The sequence below is a fragment of the Neofelis nebulosa genome, chromosome 4, assembly GCF_028018385.1.
Source record: "Neofelis nebulosa isolate mNeoNeb1 chromosome 4, mNeoNeb1.pri, whole genome shotgun sequence".
Classification (NCBI taxonomy): Eukaryota; Metazoa; Chordata; class Mammalia; order Carnivora; family Felidae; genus Neofelis; species Neofelis nebulosa.
This window is the reverse complement of record NC_080785.1, coordinates 149,926,490-149,954,166: the sequence shown is the minus strand read 5'-3', so window position 1 is coordinate 149,954,166 and position 27,677 is coordinate 149,926,490. Positions and strand designations below refer to the sequence as shown.

The 27,677-nt window shown below is 54.4% G+C and overlaps 4 protein-coding genes across 18 annotated transcripts in view; 3 read left to right on the top strand and 1 right to left on the bottom strand.

The window, feature by feature from the left end:
* DOCK3 (dedicator of cytokinesis 3) overlaps positions 1-15,016 on the top strand; it is a 595,409-nt gene extending 580,393 nt beyond the window's left edge. For 7 of the 13 annotated variants that reach the window (XM_058726773.1, XM_058726766.1, XM_058726765.1 and 4 more), the window contains 7 exons: positions 719-857; positions 1,380-1,527; positions 5,296-5,414; positions 6,577-6,664; positions 10,437-10,559; positions 11,087-11,169; positions 11,953-15,016. In XM_058726773.1, the coding sequence (XP_058582756.1) occupies positions 719-857; positions 1,380-1,527; positions 5,296-5,414; positions 6,577-6,664; positions 10,437-10,559; positions 11,087-11,169; positions 11,953-12,462 (1,210 nt within the window). In that variant the 3' untranslated portion in view covers positions 12,463-15,016. The remainder of the gene's footprint in view (positions 1-718; positions 858-1,379; positions 1,528-5,295; positions 5,415-6,576; positions 6,665-10,436; positions 10,560-11,086; positions 11,170-11,952) is intronic. The other 6 variants (XM_058726769.1, XM_058726770.1, XM_058726768.1 and 3 more) reach the window with 5 other exon arrangements.
* Positions 15,017-15,813: 797 nt separating this feature from the next.
* MANF (mesencephalic astrocyte derived neurotrophic factor) lies at positions 15,814-19,815 on the top strand. Its single transcript, XM_058723575.1, has 5 exons — positions 15,814-15,891; positions 15,986-16,208; positions 16,951-17,078; positions 18,059-18,200; positions 19,388-19,815. Exons 1-5 carry the CDS (start codon positions 15,814-15,816, stop codon positions 19,570-19,572), a joined length of 756 nt encoding a protein of 251 aa, XP_058579558.1. The 3' UTR covers positions 19,573-19,815.
* Positions 19,816-19,940: 125 nt separating this feature from the next.
* Positions 19,941-25,172, top strand: RBM15B (RNA binding motif protein 15B). The gene has a single exon (XM_058726786.1). The coding sequence runs from the start codon at positions 22,154-22,156 to the stop codon at positions 24,851-24,853; it is 2,700 nt and encodes an 899-aa protein (XP_058582769.1). The 5' UTR covers positions 19,941-22,153; the 3' UTR covers positions 24,854-25,172.
* A 425-nt stretch (positions 25,173-25,597) lies between these two features.
* DCAF1 (DDB1 and CUL4 associated factor 1) overlaps positions 25,598-27,677 on the bottom strand; it is a 92,442-nt gene continuing 90,362 nt past the window's right edge. For all 3 annotated transcript variants that reach the window (XR_009260908.1, XR_009260905.1, XR_009260903.1), the window contains one exon: positions 25,598-27,043. The gene's annotated coding sequence lies outside the window, so the exon portion shown is untranslated. The remainder of the gene's footprint in view (positions 27,044-27,677) is intronic.

The window sequence follows — 27,677 nt, the reverse complement described above, 5'->3', positions numbered from 1 at the left end:
CTCAGGAGTCCTGGTCTGTCTGGGCTCAACTGAAGATACTCCAAGCCTCCAGGGCAGGAAGGCCAGATCAGAGGAGGAGCCAGGGAGAAGAGCCCCTTACTTGGGTTTGTTTTCCAATGTAAGTAGTAAGTCAGCACAGAGTGGGCCTCTATAAATAAGAAGGAATGAATGAAAAGGACTGCCTACTATTGATAGAGGAGGGTATTTTGATGAGCCTGTAACCACAGATGTGGAAGGAAGTCAACAGATGGTTCCTAGCCAGCTATTTTGACAGCTTCCTCATACCAGGAAGATACCCCTGGCCTAGGAGCCTAGGAGCAAATCCCAGCAGGGGGTGGCTACTGGCTCAGAGTAACATCGCATAGGAAGGGGACCTGGAATCCTTGACCTGATTGAGCATATCACTTTCATCCCTCCTAACTGAAAAACTACTTATATAATCAGATGGAGTGGCCATAAACCATTTAACTCCAAATAGAGACTTTGCCGGCCTACTATTGGCCCTGCCAGAACAGGGGCCCCTGAGCAGCAGGCAGGGATTCAGGACTGCCCCAGGCCTCAAATGGGTATAAGCATTAACTCTGAAACCCTCTAAACTAGTGTCATCTGAGGCTAGGGGTGACTGTTTCACACACACCCTTACACTGTCCCCCTACCACCTAGCAAGGTTTCTCAGCTCCCCGCCTGACTCCTCCCTATCTCCCACTCTTGTTCACAGCCCCATGAACTTGATGGGCACAGGTCGCCATTCGTCATCCTCTCTCTCCTCACATGCATCTAGCGAAGCAGGAAACGTGGTGGTTCTGGGTGACAGCTCCATGGGCGAGGCTCCCGAGGATCTATACCACCATATGCAGGTACCAGAGCTGTCCAAGGAGTGTGGGCCAGAGCACCGTACCTGGAGGACTCGCCTCTCTGCTGGCTTATTTGGTCTGAGGGCTCATACCCCTGCCTAGTTCTCTAGTTTCTGAAATCAGAATACCCAGAGCCAGTAAAACTGCCTTCCCTCCGCTCCATCCCATGTCAATAAAGTTCCCAGGCATCATTTTCCAAGAAGGAAATCTAGCTTCAGTCATGATTGCTCTTAGAGATCCCATGGGAAAGGTCCTCTGCCAAATTGCCTTCCTTCCTGGCATTTCTGATGGCTAAGTCCTGCATCCTATATGGGCACCATCATTAGAATCGACCCAACAGCCCTGCTCCATGGGTGGTAAGGGTAACCTATAGTGCCAGCCACCATCCTGGCCCCCATCAGGACCCAGGGTACCTCATCAGACACTGGGTCTGGGCACCTCATGGCATGAAGAAGCCAACTCTGGGCCAGTCCTACAATCCTGGCCATTCAGACCTCTATCCTGCTGATTTTTCTCCCTTTGCAGCTCGCGTATCCCAACCCCAGGTACCAGGGCTCAATCACCAACGTCTCTGTTCTGTCCTCGTCCCAGGCAAGCCCTTCTTCCTCCAGCCTGAGTTCTACTCACTCAGCACCATCCCAGATGATTACCTCTGCCCCTTCCAGTGCCCGAGGTAAGGAGGGCAGGGCGCTGCTTGCAGAAGGGAGGAGAGGGCCTCATGAGCCCCACTTGTCCTCCTCTCATCTGTGGCTCTGTCTTTGAAAGCGGCCCTGTGACTTAGAGAATGTTCCCCTTTTAGCACTAAGGACTCAAGGGTTCCCAGCTCAGCAGTCTGTCTGGCTTCAGACCCTGCCCTGAGTAGCGGTTATAGCTATGCTACCACCGAGGTGGCTGGCTGTCGCATCTCCACCTCAGTAAGAGGACATGTGGCCCAGGAGAAAGCTCAGTTCTTTTCCATTGAAACATTTGCAAGAATAAAAATCAAAGTTAAGGCAACAATGAGTCTTATCTTGAGGAACTGAGCATGAATGCACAGTATGAAAATTAAATTTGAAGGCTAAACTTAACCCTGGAAAATATTATTCTAAAAAAGAACAGCAACCAAAAAGACCTTGTCAGCTAAGAAAGGCGTAATCAGGAGAGATGGCTCTGTGAAAAGCTATTTACTTTGCCAGTTATTGCCTGATTTCGTATTCATTGGCTCAATATTGTTTTCTGAGCCAGCATCTTTTTCACAATCTGATCCTAGTTCTCAGTGAAATTTGATTCTCTGCCCTTTTAGACAGAAGCATTTGCAGTGGAATGGAAATCAGCTATAGTGACTAGGATCTAGTGCTTCTCAGGGTGGCTGTGCAGGATGGCAACAGAAAGGAGTGGTCTGAGCTCACCAGGCGGTCACTGGCTATTGCTTCCAGGCTTGCAGTCTCTCATGAGCTTGCAGTCAGATGTCACCTGAGGCTGGAATCATCTAAAGGTTCAGCTAGGCTGCATATCCAAGATGGCAGCTGGAAGCTCAGCTGGGGCTGTCCACCAGAGTCACTTTGGAGGGTCTTTACTTGTACCTCGGGCTTCTCACAGCATGCAGCTGATTTTTCTCAGAACAGGCATTCTAAGGTACCCAGGCAGAGTTGCAAGGCTTCTTATTACCCAACCTTGGAAACCCATAATGGTCCTTTTGCCACATTCTGTCAACTAGTCAAGTCACTAAGGCCAACCTAGAGACCAAGGTGGGGAATGAGACTGCACCTCATCATGTGAAGAGTGGCATGTGTGTTTTTGAAGGGAAGGCATTGGTGGTTTCCATCTCTGGAGACAAGCTATCACAGGGGCCAAACTCCAGGATAGCATATAGAGAAAGGCTGACAGAAGCCCTTTCCCTTTCTGGAGTAGACATTAAGTACAAAAGTAAACATTCCCAAAGCTGGGAATGGTGATGAGTGCAGAGGCAACTAAGAAGGAGCAGGAATTCACTTCTAGGCTACACCATCCATGCAATCCATGTGCAGGCCTATCTGGAGAAAACCGTAGGCCAGTATGTAGCATACCAGCAGTAGGCCCTGTGAGAGAAGATGGAGAGAGATCTGGAATCACAGAAGAAGACTGCTTTTTCAGATAGATGTGGTAGATGAAGTAGGAGATGCACTGGGGGCATGGAGGGAAGGGAGAAGTCTGCTCTTTTTTCTGGTTGTTACGGGTAAAGGGAAGGCTTTTATGGAGAAGGTGTTCTGGAGAGTCCTTTGCATTGGAGTCCCCTCCCCCACACCCAAGAGTGGTCATGACACCAGTGGCCTACCTCACCAAGCCCATTGACACTCTCTGCTGTGGTCCCTGTTGAAATCTTCCAGAAGGCCTGCAAGGCACAGTCTAAACTCCTGTAAGTAGGCAGCTCCCCCTAATGGTCAAAAGACTGAGTGGAGCTAGGAAACCTGGAGATTCTGATTGATCCTCCTTGAATACCTCATGCTGGGACATAGCCTCCCTTGGGTTTACCAGACTACAACTCAAGCAGTTCAAAAGTCCTGTGACACCAAAGCCCTTGTGGTATATAAATGTTTTAATGAAAAGTAACCATCATTCTCTGCTACCATGGGATTGGCTGCCCAGGGCTGAGGGCAGTGAGAAAAGTGAGGTGGCAGAATTGGAAAACTTGGCAGTAGCACAAAGCACCTCTCTGTTATAGCACAAGAGGGGCCTCCATCACATGGATTCAAATCCTCAGCACAGCATCTGGGGCCTGCAGGCTACTGTCCCTCCATCCTAGCACCCCTGACATGTGTCAGTACATGGAGTATGCAGCTGTGGGGTTGGCCTGGTGGGCCAGGCTGTGAGTTCTGTGAGATCAGGGACCATGGCCAGCCTGAGTCAGGCAGTGTGCCATGTTCCAACCACGTGCCTGGTGTGGAATGGGTGTTAGGTTGGAGTTTGATGTAACTGGATTGGTGTAAAGGTGCATGTCTCTTTCTGTGCACACTAAGTAAAAGGGTCCTGTCCAGAGCTGTGGCTGGCAGGGCTCAGAGAGCATTCAGTTTCTTGCTGGGAAGGCACTATAGAAATCATTGCAATTAGGAACTCTTTTCCATTTTTCTCTAAACAGCCATTACTGATTTTTATTATACTGACTTCTTCAAGGTATTTAAGGCTCATCTTCTTGGTCTAAAATGAGTACAAGAGGAATGTCGCAGCTTCCTGGGGAAGCTGACTGCAGAGACCTATTTTAGTTGTGCTCTGACAGTGCTTTCATGGCATAGTCAAAGGAAGGCCCCAGGGACCCTGGGTTTCAAGGACACAGAGCCTCCAGAGCTGCAGGTTCACTTCTCAGATGGAGCCCTTGGACTCTCTAGCTTCACTAAGAGCACGCCACAGAGGGGTTTCAACCACTTGAGCCAGCCAGAGGCTGCCCATGGGCTAGTTTCTCATGGACATGCTGGTGTCTGGCATGAGTGGTACACGTCTGGAGGGCCTTCCAAATGATCCATTCCCAAAGAAAGTCAGAAAGCTGTTCTCTCTATTTCTGTGGAAGGTACCCTCAAGGACCATAGGCTGACAGGTTCCTGAAGACCTATAGCTGTGGCCTGCATTGATGGGGACTGGACCACCACATCTGCTGAGGTCTGGCCTCTGTAACAGCCCCTCAGGCCAGAGGATATCACCACAGAAGCCTCACAAAAGAAGAGCAGGAACCAAGTCAACTCAAGAGCCTGGCTTAAAGCCCCACAACTCCCAGACTAGCTCCCATATGACCCCCAAGTTCACTGAAGGGCAAGTCTCAGAGAGAGAAACTCTGGAGAGCCACCTGTATGTAGGGCCCTGGGCCCCCAGCCAGCCTGGCTCTGGAGCTATGGTAGGACAGCAAGGAAAGCAGAGGCCAGGCTCTGGAGGCCTCGAATATGGGAAGGAGAAGCCTTTGGGCAAAGGTGGTAGGGGGTCAGCTGAGAACAGGGCCAGTTGGTATCTGGAGACGGTAAGTGTGGGGAGACACAATGCGTCAAGTAAGAACCATGCCACTATGTTATCTCAGTGTCTCTGTCTCTGTGTGATGCCTCCATTGCAAGCTGGCCTGTGCCCATGGCTGGGCCCCCTGAAAGAGCCCAGCATCCAGGTCACCCCATATCCCAAGAGCGCTGGGTGCAGGGGGCCCTTTGGGGCCCAGCTCCTGTCCTCGGTTCTCATGATCTGCCTCTAAGCATCGTGAGGGGGCTCTATCAGTGGGCCTGCATTGCCCCAGTCTGCAGTATGCCCACCTCAGCTGGGACGTCAGGTGTGGCCCCACCACCATCTCACCAGCGGGCTCTGCTTCATTCCTCCTGTGCTTGCTGAGCTCATCCTCACCCCAGCTGCAAGGGGACACCTACCCTGGTTCCCTGGCCCCAAGGATGCTTGCCCGCTGGGCCTTCCATCTGTGGCTTGTCATCTGTGCGTGATTGTTCTCACTTGGTTACAGGCTCTCCCTCTCTGCCAGATAAGTACCGCCACGCCCGGGAAATGATGTTGCTGCTGCCCACACACCGGGACCGCCCAAGCAGTGCCATGTATCCAGCAGCCATCCTGGAGAACGGACAGGTAGTGGACCCAGACTACTGACTGCCCTCTGCTGCAAGTATGGCGGCCTGGGCTGCCCTCATTGCATCTGCTAGGCTTTCTATATTGCCCTGTGTGCCTCCTTCATTCTGCCATAAGACCCTCAGAAGGCTGCTGGGTGCCCACTCTGGACAGGACTGCAGTGACTCTGAGGATCAGCAATCCAGATGGAGTGGACCTGTAGGAAGAATGCTGGCGGGTTAGAGCCACAATTGCTTGTGTGGCTGTCCTTCTTGCCAACCCATTGCTTGTACAGCTTCCTGGACTCCTTATCCATAAACAGTCTAGCAGAGGAACCTCATTCTTTCTTATCCTGAGAAGGCAGTGGTGGACATGGGTCTGGAGGATGGTCTTCCTCCCTGTGTGTGTGAAGGGCATCCTCACTGAGACAGACTCTGCCTCTTTCATCCATCCATCTATCTGAAGCCCCTCATTGCCTCTTGAGGCTACTCTCTCCACCATTTACACAGCTCTCTGGATGTCCTACCTGGGGGCCTTGAACAAAGAGCTGTGGGGATTAACTCCTTCCTCTGCCCAATCTGCCTGCCCTTCTATCAGAGTCCATGAAAATCACCTCCAAGCAACTGTTACCTAGTCCCAGAGTGCAAGGTGTTTCTCAGCTGTACTTCCTTGTGCCTGGTCAGCCCTGCCAGGTAGAGGGAGCAGGCCTGCTTGGCAGCTGCCCATCAAAACAGTGAGTCCTGTCCGTGACTTTCTAGGCTTGAGTGCTGCCCTTTGCCTTATCCACATTGCTAACTTGGGCCTGTGCAAGGATCTCCAGGAGGCCAAGCCTGCCAGTGCTGAGGGGTAGAGGGGTGCCTCAGTCCTTTCTGCCAATGGGTCTCCCTGTCAGGACAGAGGGATACAGTTAGATACCCTCAGGTACCTATGTCCTTTTTCTTGGCCATGTACAAGACAGCTTGGAGCCCAGCCAGGCATTGTAGGGAGGTGCCTCCAATGTTGACATGGCAGCACTCAGAGCCAGATAGCGAGGGACAGTCTTCCTATGGCTGAGCATGATCGGTACCACTGCTTTGATTTCCCTGTCTTCTCTTAATATGATCTGGCTCCTGGGCCCATAGCTCTGCCTCCTGAGGTGTAACTGGTTGTTTTCACCATCTTTGATATTTTTCTCCCCCCTCAGCTGCCAAATTTCCAGCGGGCCCTGTTCCAGCAAGTGGTCGGATCCTGCAAACCCTGCAGTGATCCCAATCTGTCTGTGGCTGAAAAAGGTATTGTTCCCCTTTCCAGGTGGCCTTCCCCCATGTCTGTCCCCATCCTGAGTGTCTGACTCTTGTCCCTGAGCACCAACTGGCCAAGGCTGTGCCACACTCCAACACCCAGGCCTGTCTGTGTGTCCAGAGTCCTGACCAACTCCTGTGCTCACTGTTTAACCCATGTCCGGTTTGATGCTAAGTTTGGATCCTGTTAGTTTATGTATCTCTCTCCCAAGGGCCCACCTTCAGAGAGGCCCCAGCAGCTACCTGCCCTGAGCCCACGTTTATGGAAACTCAGGCTGTTGTGTTCAGACTGTTGGGCTTCTCCCAACCAGCTCCAGGATTCAGCAGGCCCGATGGCCCCTTGTCACTCTCAACTTGGGCCCTCAGGGACCTCTCCTTATTGCTCAGAATAGGCCTGTGGCTGAGCAAGCTCCTAGAAGAATGGGAATGACAGACCATGGCAAAGTGAATTTCCCAGAGACAATCCTCTCCAAGGAAGCCCTAGGTACTCTGAGTTGAGTCCTCCTGCAGCCACTCTGGCCAGCAAGTGGCCAGCTGCTATGAGTCTATCTTATTAGCAGGGATTACAAGCCCATCAACTTGGGCATGAACCCGGGCAGTCCTTAGAACAGGGGATGTTTGGATAGTGGAGTTTTACCCTGTGTCCCGCTGCAGCAAGCTGATGGAAGAACCAGACTTGGACCCTACATGACCCTGGCCCAAAGCCTCACACATGGAGATCTGACTTAATTTTAACACAAAGCAATACCTATATGAGGATTATGCTAGACCACCTGCCACCCAGAACCTGGCCCCATATCAGCCCCTCTCCCTGTAGTTTCCCCTCCCTTTCCTTCATCTGGTGGAGCTTAGGGCAAATTCAGTCCCCAGGAATACAAGTTGCTGTCCCATCAGAACCTGTACCTCCAAAGCTGTCACCATGTTGTCATTGCACCTCCTCACCAAGTGCTGTCTACTGTCCCCACTGTCATTGTTCCTCCCTTGCTCACCACAAAGGACATGCCTCTGTGTCTTCTTTAAGGAGACCAGACACTGGGTCCACAACCTCAGTGGCTGGTAGGCATAGGTACCAGGTGCTCAACCACAAAGGATATGGAGATTCCCGCCGAAGATGACTTCCTAGCCTCAAGCCTGCACATCCCAAAAACATGCGGCTTACCTGGACCTTGCACCTATTCCCACAAAATAGAGTGCCATTTTGGCCTCAGGGGCCAAAATCCACAGTATCTTTTCTTCACCTGAGATGTGGGGCCATCTGAAAACTAGCCAAGAGCACAGAAGAGCTCAGAGCTCAAGTGGGTGCTGGTGGCCAGACCAGGACCCTATGCCAACCGGACAAAGAAGAACACCAGGCCTCAGACCAGGCTGCAGCAAGAAGCTGGACATGCCCATCCCCAAGTGTGGGAAGGAAAGAGGCTGAGGCCACAGCAAGCATGTCCATGCCACAGTGCCAGTGTTTTGTGGGCAGCAAATAAGACATTTGCCTAGTGGGAACACACAGGCCAGAGTAGTGGCTCCCTAAGTCTCTTCCTGGATCCTCCAGGGCAGAAGCTATACATACTTATCACCATTCTCTTGTCATCAGGATCCTGAGTCCCACAAGGACTCTGCTTCTCACTTGTCATCTCTCTTTGCCAGGCAGTGACTCTCAGGCCAGTGCTGGACCTCCGTTCACAGAGACAGAGCAAGAAATGGCCAGGCCACAGTAGGGATTGCCCCCTTCTGCCAGGATAAGTCGCTCCATCTTAGACTTTCCACTAGCCCCAGTGCATTTGTGTCACATGGCAGAGGTCCATGGGCCTCATTGCTCACCAACATCAGTCTATAGGGTGAACTAGATGGTTCTAGATCACTGGAGTGGCTCAGGCAGGCACCCTTTGAAAAGCCCTGCAGCCTGCCAGCTTTTTTGCCCCATAGCCTCGCTGCCCACAAGTTCCTGTGGGTTCTTGTGGGTGAACATCTGTGGCCCTGCAGTGAGAGCTTGGGCTGTCAGGACCCCTTTGGGGAAGCTGCCCAGACCCACCTCCAAGCTTCTTAATTCCTGAAATTCGGGGGCTTTTTTTTTTTTTTAGAACTTTTCTCTTTGGAGAGAGCAAGTTTCAGTGATGAGGACCCAGAAGCTCATGCCCCATCTTGAGGAGAGTCTGTGTGAGAATGGGCCTATCTTCTTCTTCAGTTGCCTCAGGCTCTCCAAGGAGGCCTTCTGGTGGAATCCACCTGGTGCTCATCACATTCAGAATTCTTTCCTCCCTTTAGGCAACAGCTGAGTGCCTGCCCACCCAATCACTGCCATGCCCTCCCACCAGCCACCTGCCATCAGCTATCCCATGAGACTGAGCAGTCCTTAGAACTGAGGCTGTTCAGGTAGTAGAGTTCTACCTTGTGTTCTACTGCAAGCCCTCGAGTTCCTCACTAATGGGAAGGAAGGAGAAGGGCATAACTATCTTATCCCTGGACCACATGGGCCCAGCCCCTCCTGGCCACATCCTCCTTGAAGGCTAGACCCCAGCTCCTTCCTTTCCAGAACCTCTCTATTCCTTTAGGCGCTAGCATTTCCCGCTCAGTACCTGGCGCTGGAAGAGCACAAACCCCAGCCTCTTCGAGCACACTTGAGTTATAACTGCCTCAGAACAAAGCTGGGGGCTAGGTCTCTGAATTATGAGCTGCTTCCCTGCTGCTGATAGCCCAAAAGGGAGATTATGTTTGCCTAGCTCCATTAGAGAAAAGACACATTTCTTGTCAGTGGTATTTGGTCTCCAGGAGGAGTTGGCCAACAGTATTTATATGTCCCCTGCTGTTCCTGCAGAGTGGCACCCTCTAGCCCAAGATCCAGCCATTCTTCCTTTCCTCTCCTCTCCTGCAAAGTTGCTCACCTCAGCTGTGGCTGGGGGAGGGGTGTGAACGGACCAGTATTCTGGCACTGGCCTCCTTCCTTGGCATAGATGGACACTGTTTCCCTTTGTCCAAGGCCCGCTCTACCCTGCATCCATGGCATGTGGATGCCAGGAACTGGGCCTCTCTGCAAGCCTAAAAGCACCCTCATTCCCACAGCCCTCCCTTTTCTTGGGAAGCCACGGGTGGAACCAGACCTGAGCCACAACTCTTGGGCTGTATACTCTTCCCTTCAGCAGGCACACCAATCCTTGCCTGAAAACCCTTTGTGCATCCCAAATCCAGTCAGTAGGCAGAGAAGCAGTGGGGTGGGAACAGCTTGTATGTTACCAGAGGCCTTTTGGGGGGCAACTCCTGCCCACACCCTGGCTGTGCACTAGCTCTAGGATGGGGCAGTCTGTGCCTCTCGCCCCCTGTGCTCCCTGCTTTTCCTGTTAGGCCAGGGCAGTTGGAGAGCCCTGACTTGGCTCTGGTGAGGAGCTCTGTGGCCTGCATTCTGTCTGCATTCTGTCCCATCAGCCTGTTCCACTCTGCTCTGCTCACTTCTGTTCTCTGTCCTCTTCTGACAAATCCCAGAGGCTGCAGATGTTCACTCCTTGCTGCACTGTCTCTCAGCTTGCCTCACCCTGAGTACTCTTCAGACGTCAGTCCACTCTGCTGCTATCCTCTTAAGCAGCTTCTGCCCCTGGTCACTCTCCCCCATGGGCCACAGTGTCTCACGTGACCAGTGTTTTTGGGGGCTGGCATGCCACTCACACATGTGCTGGCTACACAGTGCACACCTGGAGAAGCCATAGGCTGTAAGATGGGCTTCTCCCTGAGGATGGCTCAGAAGTAACCTCCCTTCATGCCATCTGTTTCCACCCTTCAGCAGTGCCAGCAGCCCCCAGCAGCTGGAGCCTGGATAGCGGAGCCCGAGAGGCCCAGCCCTTCCTGTCTGCCCACATGGGGCGCATCCTGGCCCCCCCAGTGCCTCCCCGAAGCCTGCTGCATGGTAAGAAGACCTCCAGCGGGTCCCCCAGATAGCCCCTGGTTTCAGACTCAACTCAGAGGCGAGGGTAGCAGCCCTCGAGACTAAGAAGATGGGCCATTCTCTGGGCTGACTCAGCCAAGGAAGAAATATCCCCACCACAGGAAGAAGCCTGCTGGGCTTTGGGGTCGTGAGGTTTCCAAGTACAGCAGGTGAGCTCAGGAAGGCCTTCCCAACCAGGGGGGCTGAAGACAATGGAACAGACTGTGCTGGCCGGCTCCTCACCAGCCTGTCGGAGAGCTACAACTGCCTGTGGCCCACCGTTCCATGGGCTTGGCCGTACTTGACCTTCTTGACCTTCTGTGTGGCACAGGTGCCTTTTACTCCAGCAGCCTGTTTTGGAGAACTTCAGTGAAAAGAGAGGTTTTTCTGTGACCTTCAATGCTGAGGGGTGCCCAGGAGACTCTTCCCACAGCTGCGCAGTTGGAAGATGTGCCAGCACACAGCCCAAGAAAGCCCCAGCTAAGGCTCTTGTTCTATTCCCTTTGCAGGTCATTACTCCCTACACTTTGACGCCTTCCACCACCCCCTGGGTGACACCCCCCCGGCCCTGCCTGCCCGGACTCTGCGCAAGGTAATGTATTGAAGCAACAGCCCCACAAGAGTGTGAAAGGAATCTTCTTGTCTGCTCTGGAATCTCCTGGGTCTACGAAAAGAACCACAGCCCTTCCGTGCTCCTCTGTCCCAGAGCAACCAGCGTGGCAGAAGCTGGGGGTGGCCAGAGCCACACTTGTGATGCAGATGACCCATGTGTCCTGCAATCAATGCGATGGGGACAGGGAGGTCAGAGGGTCCTGGGGACAGCAACACACGAGTACCCTGAATGCGCCGGCAAGGGGCAGTGAGGGGCTTGGGGACTCCCTGCTGACACCACTAGATATCAATGCACTACAGTTCAAGAAGTGAAAAGACATTTCCATGGTAGATCAGAGAGCATTTTACACTAGAGGCCAGTCAAAAGCAAGAAACAGGAGGCAGCAAAGCCTTATGAAAACTCCTTAATTTTTCTGCATGTTGGAAAAGACAGTCTCTGTCACAGATTTTAGCAACAGAATGCATTCATCTGGCCTATGTCCCCTGGGGTTCTTCCTGCTCTCTGCACTGGCCTGCCCATCCAGCCCTTCTGTCAGCACCCCAGAGCCACACGGGATATAAATGCCTAGCAGCCAGGCCAGGGCCATTTTTGTCCACAGAAATGTAGCTGATTCTGGGGTTCCACTGGCTTGCTTGGGGGGCAGCTGCTGAAGAAACAAATGTGTATCCAATATGTGCGGGTACTTGGTCCTCTCTTCACCTAGTGGGCCAGCCCACCTGTCTGGAGAAAGGGATTCTAATATGCCCACCCTTTCCTTTGCAGTCTCCTCTCCACCCTATCCCAGCCTCCCCCACAAGCCCCCAGTCAGGTCTGGACGGCAGCAACTCTACACTGTCTGGCAGTGCCAGCAGCGGCGTGTCCTCCCTGAGCGAGAGTAACTTTGGGCACTCCTCAGAGGTCCCACCTCGAACTGACACCATGGACTCCATGCCAAGCCAGGCCTGGAATGCAGATGAAGATCTTGAGCCACCCTACCTCCCTGTCCACTACAGCCTCTCCGAGTCCGCCGTTCTGGACTCCATCAAGGCCCAGCCATGCCGAAGCCACTCAGCACCGGGGTGTGTCATCCCTCAGGACCCCATGGACCCACCTGCGCTGCCACCCAAGCCCTACCACACCCGCCTGCCGGCCCTGGAGCATGATGAAGGTGTGCTGCTACGCGAAGATGCTGACAGGCCTCGGGGCCTGCACCGCAAGGCCTCACTGCCCCCAGGGAGCGCCAAGGAAGAGCAGGCCCGCATGGCCTGGGAACACGGCCGAGGGGAACAGTGAGGGGCAAGGAGGCGGCTGGGACGCCGCCCTCTGTGAGCAGCTTGCCCATCCACTCCAGGTCTGAAAAGCAAGTCCCCTCACCAGGGAGCCAGAGAGGCCTGGCACTCAGGAGAGAACCACCCCGAGTCTACGTTCTACTGCCGTGAACTTGTGTGTTGCCATGTACAGAGGCCGCAGCAGCATGAAGGGTTGTGGCTTCTCTTTTTATTTCATTTTCTACGTTTCCATTCTATGGGTTTTCCTTTCTTTCCTTTGTGCAGTAGATGCTTTCTTCCTCCTGCAGTTCCAGACCACGTGGAGCTATATGGAGATATTGCACAGAGAGAATTGCTTTGCAGCTTTGCAGGGCCCAGGGGTAGGAGCTCCAGGCCCTCCCTCCAGGGCAGAGATGCACAGAAGAATGGAAATTGCACTAGGGACTTCTTCTGTTGCTGTGTGGACAGAAGAACTCATGGTTGTATTCAGGGATCGCAAGGACCACGTGGACTACATGTCACAGGTGGACAAGGGAGCTACAAGCCGTTTTGCACAAATGCCTACCCACCTGCCCACTCTTCCATCCAGGAGTGCGAGACTGAGGGGCTGCTTGAGCCAGCCTGCCAGCTCAGGCATGTGACCTGGCCTAACTGCATGCCCAGGGCACACTGCCAAGCTTCCATGGGCCAGCCCTGTCTCTCACTCTACCTTGGATTTTTCCATCGCTTTTATTTGACCATTTGCTCCCTTACATTCTCCATACACCTCATGCCCTGCAGGAGCCCCCTTGATGAATGGATCTGCAAAGGTTATCTCCCACCCTCTGCCCCCGGCGCTTGTGTGGGGGTGTGGAGCCAGAGGCCCTAGCCACCTTCTTCCCCATGGCCCAGGAGGCCAAGTGTTGAGAGACAAGCTGGTATAGAGCGAGGCTGGGGTGTGGCAGGGGCCAGAAATCCTCTTTCAGAAGTGGCCAGAATGCCTGTCATCCAGTTCCTGAATCAGGGATTTTCAGCACTACCTCTGAGCAGTGGGGCTGGCTGCCCAGCCAGGCTTCCAGCCCTGAGGACTCGTGGTAAGGTTCAGCAAGCTTCTAGGTAAAGAGGGTGGGAGGAAGCCCCTCCTTTGGAAGCAGAGAGCCACACAGGTTGAATTATCCTCTCTCAAGTGGCCAAGTGTAGCTCGCCGCCCCCCCCCCCTCCAAGCCCACGGGGACCACCACTCAGGGTTCAGGGTGGGCAGGAGGGCAGTTTCTCCAGCCTTCCCAATCTTTTGAGCAGAGCGCAATGGTATCTTTATAGGAAACTTTTTCAGGTCAGGGCATGGATTTTTCTCTTGGTTTATTATTGGGGGGGGCGGGGGATAAGGTGGGGTGGTAATAGTATTTTACCAGGGTGCTTCTAAGTTACTTAAAAAAAAGTCTACAAAATTTTTTTTTTCATTTGCATAAGTTCACAACTTTGATGGTCACAAGGCTGCCTTCTCCTTATTGAGCAGATGTGTTCTCCCCTAGTTCCTCTTCTGGCCAGGCCCTGGGCCCTAGACCTCCATCCTTTCCCCCACAGCCCACCTTTCCAAACAGACAAGGCCAGCCAAGGTGTTCTTTTCTTGTAAACAAATGCCAGCTTATCGAACAGGAAATGCCAGCAAGTAACCAATTGGGTAGATGAAGGGCCACATTACCTTCAGGGCATCTGGGGGTGTCTCTCACTAGGGGTCATTTCTGATAATTATAAGGATAGCTCTAGGTAGAGTGGGTGAGTCATGGCAACCCTGACCTCAGAGGGCAGGCGTAGAGTATGTGGTGTTCACAAGTGTTAGAGAGTTGGGGGCTAGCTCTGGATTTGAATTTTAGGTAGAAGGGCATCTTTAGATTTTAGGGCACTTCTGAACCTCAATCCCTGGACAAGGCAGTCATCACATAAGAACATCGACCTTCTCCACCTTGTAGCACAGGAGGGTAGGGAGGGCAGTGTGGGTTGTGGGTTCGTTTGGCCTTGCTTTTTTATGTAAGGTAAGCTAGGTTTGTCTTCCCTTTCCGTTTTCCCTAACTGGATGAAAGGACATAATCCAAATCCCTTTTGTTGGAGAAAGGCCAGTCTGAGGGGAAGTGGGAGGCCAGAAATGAGAATCCTCTGAAAAGATTGTGAAATACGGATTTTCATTCTTTCAAGCTTATTTGTAAATACCTATTTGAATGCTGTGTATTTGTACAGGAATTTGAGCAAAAAATGTATAGAGTGTGATGTCCAATTGGTATTCAGCCCTATAAATGTGTTTTTAACCTCTGGCATTCTGTGCTTATTTAAAATAAGAAAACTTCTAACCTTTTTTTTTTGTGTGTGTATTTATGTTTAAAAAAGTGGTTTAAAAATTATCTTATACCTGTACCAGAAAGCAAAGTTAAGAGGAAAAACAATTTGTACTAGTGTCCCAAAAAGTATTTTACTGTATATATTGTGGTAGCATGTTCTAAATCCAACAAGTAATGTGAATTTTAGATGTAAATATCTGCCACTTGATTCTCCCCCTTTCCCCACTCCTTTGACTGCTGTGATGTGAATTAAAGATGAATACCTGATACTGACCCACTGAATTCACTGAATGGGAGCAGCCCAAGTGCCCCTCTCCATCCCTTGTCGCTGGGCTCCAAGCCCTTTAGCCCCATAGAAACCTCTCTGCACGGAGCACGGAGCCAGCCTTTTCCACGCCCTGCCTTCAGACAGCCAGCCAAGCCCTGCACTTGGAAGGGAGGGCAGCCAAAGAGGAAACCCCCTCGAGTGCTCGTCGGCTGACTCGCGGGCCCCCACCCAGGAGGCGCCCCCGGCAGCCAGGGATCCTGAGGCTCGGTGGGAAAACCGGAGGCGGCGGGCCAGTCCTTTAGCTCCCCGCTGAGGCGGGCCGGCTCGGATCTTACAGCCACAGCACCTAAGGAGGCCAGGCGCTCCCCGAGGCCTAGGACGGCCGCTCGGAGAGGGCCCTTCCAATGAGAAATCCTCCAGCCCAGCTTCTGTCCACCCCGGCCGGCGTCCAGTTAGCTCCTACAAGACGGGTTCCGGCCTGATGCGGACATTCAGACCGTGTCGGCAGGCCTCGCGGGCGCAAGAGCTTCCGCAGACGATCCCGAAGCCTGGATCCTCCGCCCACGGTATCGTTTGAAAAAAAGAAAACCTCCCGAAACCTGGCCTTGCAGCGGTCAGCTCTCCCTGCCTGCCCTTGGGGCCCCGGGGCGGGGAGGGATTTTTCGGGAAGACGTGGGTCCCAGAGCAGGGACTACTCGGGACAAGTCAGGCGCAAAGCTGAAGCCGAACCCCACACCAGTCCTCTGCGCCAGTCCGCGACGCCCCGCCTCTGTCACAGCTGCTGCCCCTACTCAAGATGGCGGCCCGGATCCCTTCCGCCGCCTTCGCGGCCGCTTCCTGCCGGCCGCCCTGGTTCAATCAGCGGCCGACAACTGTCTAGGGCCAAGGGCGGGCGAAGCTACCAGCCAATAAGAAAGGGCAGCGTGGAGCCGCCCGTCTGGGCTCCCGGGCGCGTGGACCAATGAGAGCGCGGCGTGTGGGAGGGCGCGGGGTCCGCCCGCCAATGGGGAACTACGGCGCGCGGCCGGGACCCGGAGGCAGCTCCTCACGGCGGGCGCGGTTCAGTCCGGCAGCGGCGGCGGCGGCGGCGGTGGAGGAGGAGGAGGATGTGGGCCACGCAGGGGCTGGCGGTGGCGCTGGCTCTGAGCGTGTTGCCTGGCGGCCGGGCTCTGCGGCCAGGCGACTGCGAAGGTGCGGCGGGGCCGGGGTCCGCTCACCGAGGCCGGCCTGGCGGCGGCTCTGAACCCACCCAGACCACCGAACGGCCGAGAGGCCGGGGCTGGAACGGGCGGGGGCGGCGGCCGTCCCAGCGGGGTCCGCCCGAAGAGGGGCGGACGCCGGCCTAGAAAACAGTTCCTGAGCCTAGGAAACTGGTCCAACAAGAAAAAGTTGGAACTAGATCGTGCAGAAAACTTGGCTTGAAATTGAGATAACGCCGGAGTTTCTTTCCTTTCCCATCACGGGGCAGAGGCTCTCCCTGGCCCAGGTCGGGAGTCCCCAGGGCCGGCCATGGGCACCATTCTGGGGCCGGTGGGCCTGCGAAGCCGCACCTCGGGTTCGATGTTGTATTTGGAAATGAGAAGCGTTTGGATTGTTTTTGTCTCCGCCCTCCGGTTTGGCCTCTTCTGAGGTCACAGTGAGTCCATCCCAAGGACACGTGTTCAATCTCGGCTTAAACTTTATGGAAGGAGCAGGGAGGAGCCATGTGTGGGTCACTGGGTGATGCTCGTTCCCCATGTGCCCTAGGTGTACCAAGGGACCCCAGCAACCCGGAGGTGGGTTCTGCCCGCCCGTGGGCACCTGAGAAAACCCGGTGATGGAAAAACTCATCTCTCACCTTGTCTGCTATTTAAATTGTTGACGGAGTTCCCTCCTGGTGGATTGGGGTGCACCTTGGTGATTGTTGAGCATCTCCCTTCCCTCTCTTTTCCAGTCTGTATCTCTTATCTGGGAAGATTTTATCAGGACCTCAAAGATCGAGATGTCACATTCTCACCATCCTCTGTTGAAAAAGAGCTTATAAAATTCTGCCGGGAAGCAAGAGGCAAAGAGAATCGGTTGGTGAGTAGCTGGTTACCCTCCTTGGCTGGCCCTGCCCACTTGCCTGTTCAGGAGGTTAACTGTTCTGTTAGTATGCTAGTGTGGGACTCCAGTCTCCAGTGTTTTCATGAATTCTGCAGTTGTGAGGTTTTGTTACCCTGTTAGTATTGAATGAGCACGTACTGGGTGCTGGGCACTGGGAGTATCAGTGGGGAGAAATGACAGGCAAACAAATGACAGCAGTGGGATGAGTGTCCAGCAGAAAATAGACCACGGTGCTCTGGCAGAGAGGGTAGATGCTGATTTAGGCAAAATAGTCAAGAATCTCTCTGAGGAAGAGTTGTCATTGCAAGGCAGGAGGGAAGAGCATCCCAGGAAGAGAGAACAACCATGTGAGTGTTCAGAGGCCACGTGCGAGGACACAAGATAACAAAGTGGGCACAGGGTATGCCAGAGCTGAATTGGGACAAGAGCCCTAATGAAATGATTTTTGTAGCTTTAATTTCCCTGGCAATCGCTGGTTTGTCTTTTTTTATTTTTATTTCTTAATTTTTTAAATGTTTTTATTTATTTTTGAAGGAGAGAGAGAGAGCATGAGAGGGGGAGGAGCAGAGAGGGAGACACAGAATTGGAAGCAGGCCCCAGGCTCTAAGCTGTCAGCACAGAGCCAGATGCGCGGCTCGAACTCACGAACTGTGAGATCTTGACCTGAGCCGAAGTCAGACGCTTAACCGACTGAGCCACCCAGGCGCCCCTGTGTGTCTTTTTTTTTTAAAGGTCTGAATCCTGGCGACTCTTAAACTTATGTGGAGGTTGTCAGCTCTGGGACTGAGCATGTATTAAGAGCCCAGGGTTTACGCTGACTGAATCTGACCACTGGTACAGAGAGGGTGTGGGGAAAGGGGGTCCTGGCAAAGAGATGTTTTGAGATACCAGTGTTTTGTGGAGGAGAAGGCTTTCAAGGGAAACCTCCTGAAGGTCATTGTCCTTTCTTGCTGCAGTGCTACTACATTGGGGCCACAGATGACGCTGCCACTAAGATCATCAACGAGGTGTCGAAGCCCCTGGCCCACCACATCCCTGTGGAGAAGGTCTGTGAGAAGCTCAAAAAGAAGGACAGCCAAATCTGTGAGCTAAAGTATGGTGAGTGTGGCTAAACCTTATTTAACAAACACAGACCCTCTGAGCTCAGGCATTAGGAGTCGACTTTGTAGCTGGGAGAGGCAGGTGAGAAACGAGAGCCTCGTGAGCTTTATAGCCAGGTAGACTGTGCTAAGTGAGGGGCAGGGTGGATCTGGCCTCATGGGTGGAGGTCTGAATAGGCCTCACTGAGGAGGTGACATTCAACATACTTTGGAGGCAGGCGGTAGATTAGCCAAGGGGAACAGCTAAGGGAAGAACATTCCAGGCTGAGCAAACAGGCAGTGCAGAGGCAGCCAGAGGCATGGCCGGTAGACAGGGCACAGAGGGCCTTGCAGGTTGGTGAAGATTTGGCTTCAGATCTTTAATCTGAGTCAAGTTGGGAACATGGGATTTTGAGCAGAGAAGGGATGTGGCCTGACCTGTCCTGGCCATAAGCTCTGAAGGCCCAGCAATCTTCCTCATTTTGAAGAGAAATGCTGTGTGCGGACAGGCAGGCCAGGAGTTCCAGCTGCTGCAGCATCTCTCTTGCCGACATTACTGGTGGGGAAAAGCAGGCCTCAGAAACAGGACCAGGAATAGTTGTCCTCGTCTGTAAAGTTTAAGCAGCACCAGCATATTTTACTGTGACTTGAGTGTCCAAGGGCCTGTGTTTGTCCACTTGTGTCAAGGATGCCCAGTCTCCTGACTGTGACCTGACAGGCTGTTGGCTCAAGGTCTCTCTGTGGTCACAAGTGGTTGTGGAGAGAGTAAGCTCTTGACCAGGGCCTGTGTTGGGAAATTGGAGCTAGGGGGTCTCTCTGCTCTGTCACCGTGGAGCTGTCATTCTACAGTGACTTGACCTCTACTGTGACTATTTTTCAAGGCACTTGGAGTGGGAACCACATTTCTCCTGTAAGGTTCCTCCTGTAAGAACCATGTAGCCCCCATCCCTGTCCTTGGCAATACTGCATGTCTGGGTGGATGCTGCCAGCATGAGACCAGCCTTCCGGTGAAAGGGCCCAGGCCAGTTCCCCCAGTTCAGGGCATTGAGCACAGACACACACCTGCAGGTGTCTAGAAACGTCTGTCCCCCTCTGACCAGTAGGACTGCTTGTTTTAATGGATGGGAGGCTGTGCTGGGGTGACCCATCCCAGGACTATGAGGGTCCTTGGCCACTCCCACGAGCTCTCCCTACTCTCTCCTCCAGACAAGCAGATTGACCTGAGCACAGTGGACCTGAAGAAGCTCCGGGTTAAAGAACTCAAGAAGATCCTGGACGACTGGGGGGAGACGTGCAAAGGCTGTGCAGAAAAGTCTGACTACATCCGGAAGATTAATGAACTGATGCCTAAATATGCCCCCAAGGCAGCCGGTTCACGGACTGATTTGTAGTCTGCCCGCCCCCCGCTGCACCTGTGGGGAAAGCATTCCACTTGCGTCTTCCCTGCAGCCTTTTTGTAATTTATTTTTTAGGCAGGGTCCTGACAATGTCAGGTGTGAAGCCTGGAGCTCTCCTGCCAATGCTGGCTCTACAGCGCCCCCTGGGGGGTTCACTTTGTTCTGTTGCTGGTTTACTCTAGGACTTCAAAGTGTGTTTGGGAATTTTTTATTAAAGGAAGAACATTTCTAGCTGTCCCTGGAGAATTAAAGTGAATCTGAAATAGGATTTCAGCCCTAACGAAGATCCCAGCAGTTTATGCTTTCCAGTTCACAAGAGTTGTCTGCTATCTTCACATCTGCCCCTTGGCCGCCAGTGCCGGAGATGCCAGGCAGGACACGGGCTGAGGCATGGGGGCTCGTGCAGGACTGGAGGCGAGCCCGGGAGAAGACTGGGTCCCATGCCTCACCCTGAGGTGACTTGGAGTGGAAGTCCCACCTGGGGAGCTGGAGGCCGAACAGCCTCTTGGCAGAGCACAGGGGGTTGAATCTGGTGTGCAAGGGAGGGGCTTATATCAGGGCTGGGTCCGAGCAGGACTGAGGGTATGTTTAGTATGGTTTTCTGGAATGATGACTTCAGTAGCTGCCTGTGTTCAGTACCATCACATTTCTAAAGATGCTCTTGGCCTGGCTTCCTCCACCAAGCACCATCCAGATCTGGCCATCTACTTGGTCATCTGAGTTTGTGGTGTAGGGTCAGTCCCAAGCCTCTGATGCCTAATTGGGGTTTTGTGAGATATGCAGAGGTCGGTTTATACAAAGAGTCAGTGAGAGCTTGCCTTTTGCCTTTGTTTACCCAAGATAAGTCTAAAATAGTTGAGGTCTTGTCCCCAAAGTGTCTCCAGAGTCTGGTTTTTTTAGTTACTTCTGGGGTTGGCTCTTGGGGAACCCAGTTGTCAGTGTAAGCTGTGGCTTGGTGGACACCCCTTTGCTTCTTGGGCCTGCAGAGACCACCTGAAGGGAAAGACCAGTGGTGCTTTTCCAAGAAAGACTTCAGTCTTCCTTTTTTGCAGTTTATAAATTATACAGTTGCTAAATTCAGTTTGCCTACACAGGCCTTGTCACAGCCTGCTGTGGCATCCACTAGTGCCGTGGCCCCACATTTTGCACATCTACAACACCACGTCTAAGAGGAAAGCAAGGTTGAGCCACTTCTCAGGCCAAGACTTCCTTGTTTTGGAGAATGAGCTGTTAGGATCTGACAAGCACAGTGTCCTGATCCCCTTACAGGCACTGAGAAAATCCACAGCTAAAGGCAGAAGCCTTAGGAGATGGATGGCCATGGCCTACAGGCCACACTGAACACAAGAACAGGGAAAACAACAACCTCTCCTACTGTAGGGCTGACCCCCGAGGTTATCTATGAAAGGGTTAACTCGTCCCTTCTGGAAGTGTGGGTCAGTTCTGGCAATGTTACGGGTGTTTTCGTTTAAGCTTTCCCCCTTGCACCTGCCTCAGCTGTTCCAGGAGTGGTTTATTTATGGTTGTGGGAGGAGGAGGATGAACTGGTAGGCTTTAACCCACCCCACAGTTGCCTTGCTGAAGTTGGGTCAGGTTCTGCAATGCTTCCAACAGCTCTCGGGGGAATGAAGCCATCCTGAGGGGGCTTGGGCGCCTGGGCAGAATTCATTCCACCCACCCCACTGGCCCCACATCTCGCCTGGAGGTGAACAGAAGGGCACTGGTCAGCCAGAGGTAAGCGTGGCAAGCTGTGGTAACTACTGGATTTGGCTTTGTCTTCACCCATGGCTCCGTGGCCCTGTCCTTAGAGCCCACTGTCTGCTCAGGTGGCTGCAGCAGAGGGCGGGCCCAGTGGCGCCAAGGAGCCCATTCCCACTTGGTAAACGGCAGGTTTGCTGGCTCGCCTGCCAGGTCTGGCCTTGTGCATTCAGAGCCCATGGCCTCGCAGCCTTTACGGCGATCACTGCATAGGATACCAGAACGCTAAGGATGCCTGTTCTGTGGGCGGTGGGTCCTGGACGGGGCCTATGGAGGTTCTCGGGCCTGTCCATTCCGGACCCTAATCGGGAGACGGCCGTGGTGGGGATTAGGGGGAGGCTACGTAAAGAGCCACTGGGTTAAGACCCGGGAGCCCGGCGCCCACAGACGCTGCCACTCCTACTCCACGCGTCGTGGGACGCCCAGGGCCCGCAGCCCACGGGGGTCAGAGTCAGTGCAAGCCAGCCTGGCTCTCAGGAGGGCCATGATTTCCGCGTAGCCCAGAGCCTTGGCCGCGGGGTGGCGTCAGAGCTCACTTTCAGGCCCACCCGGGGTCATGTGGCACGGAGAGGCGCCGTCCGATGACGTATGCCGGCGCAGCTCTCGCCCCGCCCGCCGCCGGGTCACGTGACAGTCCGGCGCAGCCTGATAACGCGACGCCCGGCCCCTGGGCGCTGCTCCCGCCCCGCCCCGCTGCCACCGCCGCGCTGAGTCCTTTTGTCCAAGATGGCGGCGCCGGGGGCGCTGCCTCCTCGGCCGCCGCCGCCGCCGCTGTGAGGGGCCTGCGGGCCGCCCGCCCGCCCGCTGCGCCGGCGCCATGAAGAGGCAGAGCGAGCGAGACTCGAGCCCAAGCGGGCGCGGCTCGTCATCGTCGGCCAAGCGGCCGCGGGAGCGCGAACGGGAGGCGGAGGCGGGCGGGCGGCGGGCAGCGCACAAGGCCTCGGGCGGCGCCAAGCATCCCGTTCCAACGCGGGCCCGCGACAAACCCCGCGGTAGCGGGGGCGGCGGGGGTGGGCATCGCGACGGCCGCGGCGCCGGGGACGCGAATCACCGTGCGAGCAGCGGCCGCTCCTCGGGCTCGGGCGCCGGCGGCGGGGGACGCGGCGGCAAGGCCTCCGGGGACCCAGGCGCTTCAGGTGCTTCGCCCCGCGCGTCTCCGCTGCCGCCGCCTCCGCCACCGCCCGGGACCGAGCCCGCGGGTCCCGGCTCGTCGGCGGCCGCACCTGAGTACAAGACGCTGCTCATCAGCAGCCTGAGCCCTGCGCTGCCCGCCGAGCACCTCGAGGACCGGCTCTTCCATCAGTTCAAGCGCTTCGGTGAGATCAGCCTGCGCCTGTCGCACACGCCAGAGCTGGGCCGCGTGGCCTACGTGAACTTCCGGCACCCGCAGGACGCACGCGAGGCCCGCCAGCACGCCCTGGCCCGCCAGCTGCTGCTCTACGACCGGCCGCTCAAGGTGGAGCCCGTGTACCTGCGCGGCGGCGGCGGCGGTGGCGGCGGCAGTGGTGGCGGCGGTGGGAGCAGCCGGCGAAGCAGCAGCAGCAGCGCTGCCGCCTCCACGCCGCCCCCAGGTCCCCCCGCCCCCGCGGACCCGCTAGGCTACCTGCCACTGCACAGTGGCTACCAATATAAGCAGCGCTCGCTGTCCCCCGTAGCCGCCCCGCCGCTGCGGGAGCCTCGTGCTCGCCACGCCGCCGCAGCCTTTGCCCTGGATGCTGCCGCCGCTGCCGCAGTGGGACTATCCCGGGAGCGGGCCCTGGACTACTACGGGCTTTACGACGATCGCGGGCGTCCCTACGGCTACCCGGCCGTGTGCGAGGAGGACCTGATGCCTGAGGACGACCAGCGCGCCACGCGCAACCTCTTCATTGGGAACCTGGACCACAGCGTGTCTGAGGTGGAGTTGCGGCGGGCCTTCGAGAAGTACGGCATCATCGAGGAGGTGGTCATCAAGAGACCTGCCCGTGGCCAGGGCGGTGCGTATGCCTTCCTCAAGTTCCAGAACCTAGACATGGCCCACAGGGCTAAGGTGGCCATGTCAGGCCGGGTGATTGGCCGCAACCCCATTAAGATAGGCTATGGCAAGGCCAACCCCACCACTCGCCTCTGGGTGGGTGGCCTGGGACCTAACACCTCACTGGCTGCTCTGGCCCGGGAGTTTGATCGCTTTGGGAGCATTCGAACCATTGATCACGTCAAGGGAGATAGCTTTGCTTACATCCAGTATGAGAGCTTGGATGCAGCCCAGGCTGCCTGTGCAAAAATGAGGGGCTTTCCCTTGGGTGGTCCAGACCGAAGGCTGCGTGTGGATTTTGCCAAAGCAGAGGAGACTCGATATCCCCAGCAGTACCAGCCCTCACCCCTCCCCGTGCATTATGAGCTGCTGCCGGATGGATATACCCGGCACCGAAACCTGGATGCTGACCTGCGGGTGCGGGATAGGACCCCCCCACACCTCCTGTACTCAGACCGAGACCGGACCTTTTTGGAAGGGGACTGGACCAGCCCTAGTAAAAGCTCTGACCGGCGAAACAGCTTGGAGGGCTACAGCCGCTCGGTGCGCAGCCGGAGTGGGGAACGCTGGGGAGATGGGGACCGGGGCCTGCCCAAGCCCTGGGAGGAGAGGCGGAAGCGGAGGAGCCTTTCCAGTGACCGCGGGAGGACAACCCACTCCCCTTACGAGGAACGGAGCAGGACCAAGGGTGGTGGGCAGCAGGTGGACCGGGGCTCTGATCGCACTCCTGAGCGCAGCCGTAAGGAGAACCACGCCAGTGATGGGACCAAGGAGTCAAGCAGCAATTCTCTCAGCAACAGCAGACATGGGGCTGAGGAGCGGAGTCACCACCACCACCATGAGGCTCCAGACTCTTCCCACGGGAAGAAGACACGAGAGAGCGAGCGCAATCATCGGACCTCTGAGGCTGAGCCCAAGCCTCTGGAAGAGCCAAAACACGAGACCAAAAAGCTCAAGAATCTTTCTGAGTATGCCCAGACACTGCAGCTGGGTTGGAATGGGCTTCTAGTGTTGAAAAACAGTTGCTTCCCGACATCTATGCACATCCTAGAGGGGGACCAAGGGGTTATCACCGGCCTCCTCAAAGATCACACTTCTGGGAGCAAGCTGACCCAGTTGAAGATCGCCCAGCGCCTGCGACTGGACCAGCCCAAGCTCGATGAGGTCACACGGCGCATCAAGCAGGGGAGCCCCAATGGCTATGCAGTGCTTCTAGCCACCCAGGCAACCCCCAGCGGGCCTAGCACTGAGGGGATGCCCACGGTGGAGCCAGGCCTACAGAGGCGGCTTCTCAGGAACCTGGTCTCCTACTTGAAACAGAAGCAGGCCGCGGGGGTGATCAGCCTGCCGGTGGGTGGTTCCAAGGGCAGAGACAGCACGGGCATGCTCTATGCCTTCCCGCCCTGTGACTTTTCACAGCAGTACCTCCAGTCAGCACTGAGGACATTGGGCAAGCTAGAAGAAGAACACATGGTGATAGTTATAGTAAGAGACACTGCCTAGCCCAGACCTGTTTCCAGCTCCGCATTTGTGTCACAAAAGCAGTCATTTTAAAATCTGATTCCCCACCTCCTACTCCCTTGGTTTGAATTCTCTGCTGGGTTATTTTGGTTCATTTGGTGGGGGAACAGAGTCCTGACCCCTACCAACACTAAGTTCTTAGATTTTTGAGGGGTTTTTTTACAGCGATGAGCAAAGGGACTCCTGTCACATTGATTTCTAGTGTACAAGATACTGTCTGCTGTGTTCTGTATTTTTTTATTTTTTGACTAACTGTATGGAAAGTTGTCAGTAAAGCCTTTGTCAGAGGATGGATTTTTAATCCTGTTGAGAGTCTTGGTTTAATCAAGTTTTTCCCCACTGCACACAAATGCGCCATCTTTGCGGCACTGGTGTAGCTCAGAGTTCTGATGGATTGTCCGCTCTCAGTCCCTCAGCTCTTTGGGCTGAGTCAGGACTGTGTTCACGTTTTTAACCTTGGCTGAGAGCAGTTGGGCTTCAATTTGCCTCTGGACCCTACCTTGCCTGCCTGAGCAAAGCCCATGCAAAGGGAAGGGGTGAGCCTAAGGTCTATAACCAGCAGCTGTGGTAGTTTTGGAGTTTTTGTTCTCTTGCCCTAAACGTGCGTGTTCATCCACTTGAGGTGTAGCTGTTGGACAAGGTGCCCGATCTTGAGGTCTTTTTGCGAGCCGGTAGTCTAGCAGTTGTGTGGTCTTGTAGTCATGGGGAAGAACAGTGTAATATTGGTGCCAAGGGGCCTCATTCTCACATATCCACGCAGGCTCCCCCTCTTGTTCAGCCTCGCAGCCTTAATGTGGCAGCCCAGGAATGCTCAGTTGGAGACCGAGCTGCCTCAAACTCCCAGGGACACTAGAGGCCAAATGTTGGAATGGAGGGTGAGAGGAAGCTTCTCTGGGCTAATTCTTGAACTTGACCCAATGTTTGTGAATTCTGGTTCTTCCTTTGGTTATTCGTGGCTGATGTGTCAAAGGAACAGGCCTCTGCCCAGTAACTAGAGCTTTTGTGAGGGACACTGAATCCCCAGACCGAAGAATTTTTGCAGTGCTGCAAGGGAACGTGATGGGTTAGGAAGATGCTCTTAACTGGCTTACCTGTTTCTCAGGTGCAAGGTAAGAGAGAGTGCCTCAGCCTCTTGCCCTGCTGCTGAGGTGGAACCACTGGAAGAAAGGTGCTTCTGTGGGGAATGCGGTCACAGGTACCAAGCTTTGGCTTGTTGGCTTGAATGGCTTTGACTAGCACTGCCCAAGCTAGGGGGCAATGTGGAGGCATCCTTGAGCTGGGAGGGACTCTTTAAAGAATTACTAATGCTGTCATCCCTGGTCTCTAGTGAGGTCATAGGGCAAATGAAGCCAGCACCATTGGAGACCAGGGAGGGAAACCAGTCATACAGCAGTTGTCACCATGTCCCAAAAGGCCCATTGTCAGAGCTGAGGGACAGCAGAAGCCCCAGTAAGAGAAATGAACCCCCCAAAGGCCAGGAACTCTAGGTTCTGTGGGCCATGCCACTCTGCTGGCCTGGCCCATTACCCCAGCTGGGGCAAGGCAACACAGGTGACAGCCGGATGTTTTGAGAGAGTTGTGAAGTGGAGGCTGAGGCTCAGTGTATCCTGCATGGAGAATACATGCTTGTCCACAAGGACAATGAAGGAGGTGGCTTTTAGGGACCTTGGAGATTTAAAATGAACAGGGTAAGGTGCCTGGGCAAGTACTGCTCACTGGGCTAAAGCTGGTACTCATGAGAGAACAAGCATGTTCACAACAGAAAACCTTAACAAAGGAGGTGTTAAATGTGTTTATTTGTCTGTACTTGAGCTGTGGTAACACCTGCAGGGTGTCTAAGCAAGTCAATGGGGGGGGGGGGGCAGCTGACCACAGCTCCACCATCCTGGGGTAGCTCATAGTGCCAGGAGTGGCCCTTATCTTGTTCAGAGCAAGCGAGGTAGGGGTGACCTGAAGACACATCACAGGGCTTCCTGCAGATCTTTGAGAAATGCCTGGGTCACACACAGGCCAGAGGTGCCTTGCCCCTTAAGTCCCAAACTTCTTTGGGCTGATCCTTCATAGAGTGGGTGCTCAGAACCCAGAATACTACACCTCCTAGCATTCCCAGATGGAAACCTGGAGAAGACACTTCAACGCTTGACTTGTCCGCTCTTCAGGGATAGGTGTTCTCTGTTCCCAAAAGGAAATATAGTAAAGAGCCACGCCTACTGTGTGACCTTCCTCCTCCTCTTCCTTGGACCCTCTTCTCAACCACTTCCTTCCTTTGGCTCTTAAGACACAGCAGGTTCTGTGAACTTCTCTCAGAAAGGCCTTGGCCAGCACTAGTAAGGGTAAGTCAGGTGGTCAAGGCACTGGTTGATTTCAGACTGCCCCAGAGAGAACAATTTAACTGCAGGCATCAAGCACCTCCACCTGGGGGTTCGGGTCCTCTCTGAAGGGTTGCTTAAAAAAAAAAAAAAAAAAAAAAAAAAAAAAAAAAAAAAAAAAAAAAAAACTGAGGCAAAAAAAAAAAAATGTGAAAAAAAGTTTGCCTCCTCATTGGTTTGCTAGTATCGTACAGATTTCTTCCTAAGTGACTCCAATCTTAAGCCCTGGTATAGTAAGAAATAGGGCTGATGTCTCAAGCCTCTCAGGGCGCTTCCCTAAAGGCACGTTGTCAAGTCAACCAGAACTTTGCTTTCCTGCTAGAGGTCCTCATCTCCACCCCAGAGACCCGTAGGCACTCCCAAGAGCTGCTGGCAGAGTTTAGGGACACAGCCAGTGGCTCAGCTGAGTTCCTGACTAGAATATAGCGCTTTTACTA

Coding starts and splice junctions, on each gene's coding strand:
- MANF (XM_058723575.1), top strand. CDS start 15,814: ATGGCGGCCCGGATCCCTTCCGCCGCCTTCGCGGCCGCTTCCTGCCGG. Junction 17,079..18,058: donor GAGGCAAAGAGAATCGGTTG/GTGAGTAGCTGG, acceptor TTCTTGCTGCAG/TGCTACTACATTGGGGCCAC. Junction 18,201..19,387: donor AATCTGTGAGCTAAAGTATG/GTGAGTGTGGCT, acceptor TCTCTCCTCCAG/ACAAGCAGATTGACCTGAGC.
- RBM15B (XM_058726786.1), top strand. CDS start 22,154: ATGAAGAGGCAGAGCGAGCGAGACTCGAGCCCAAGCGGGCGCGGCTCG.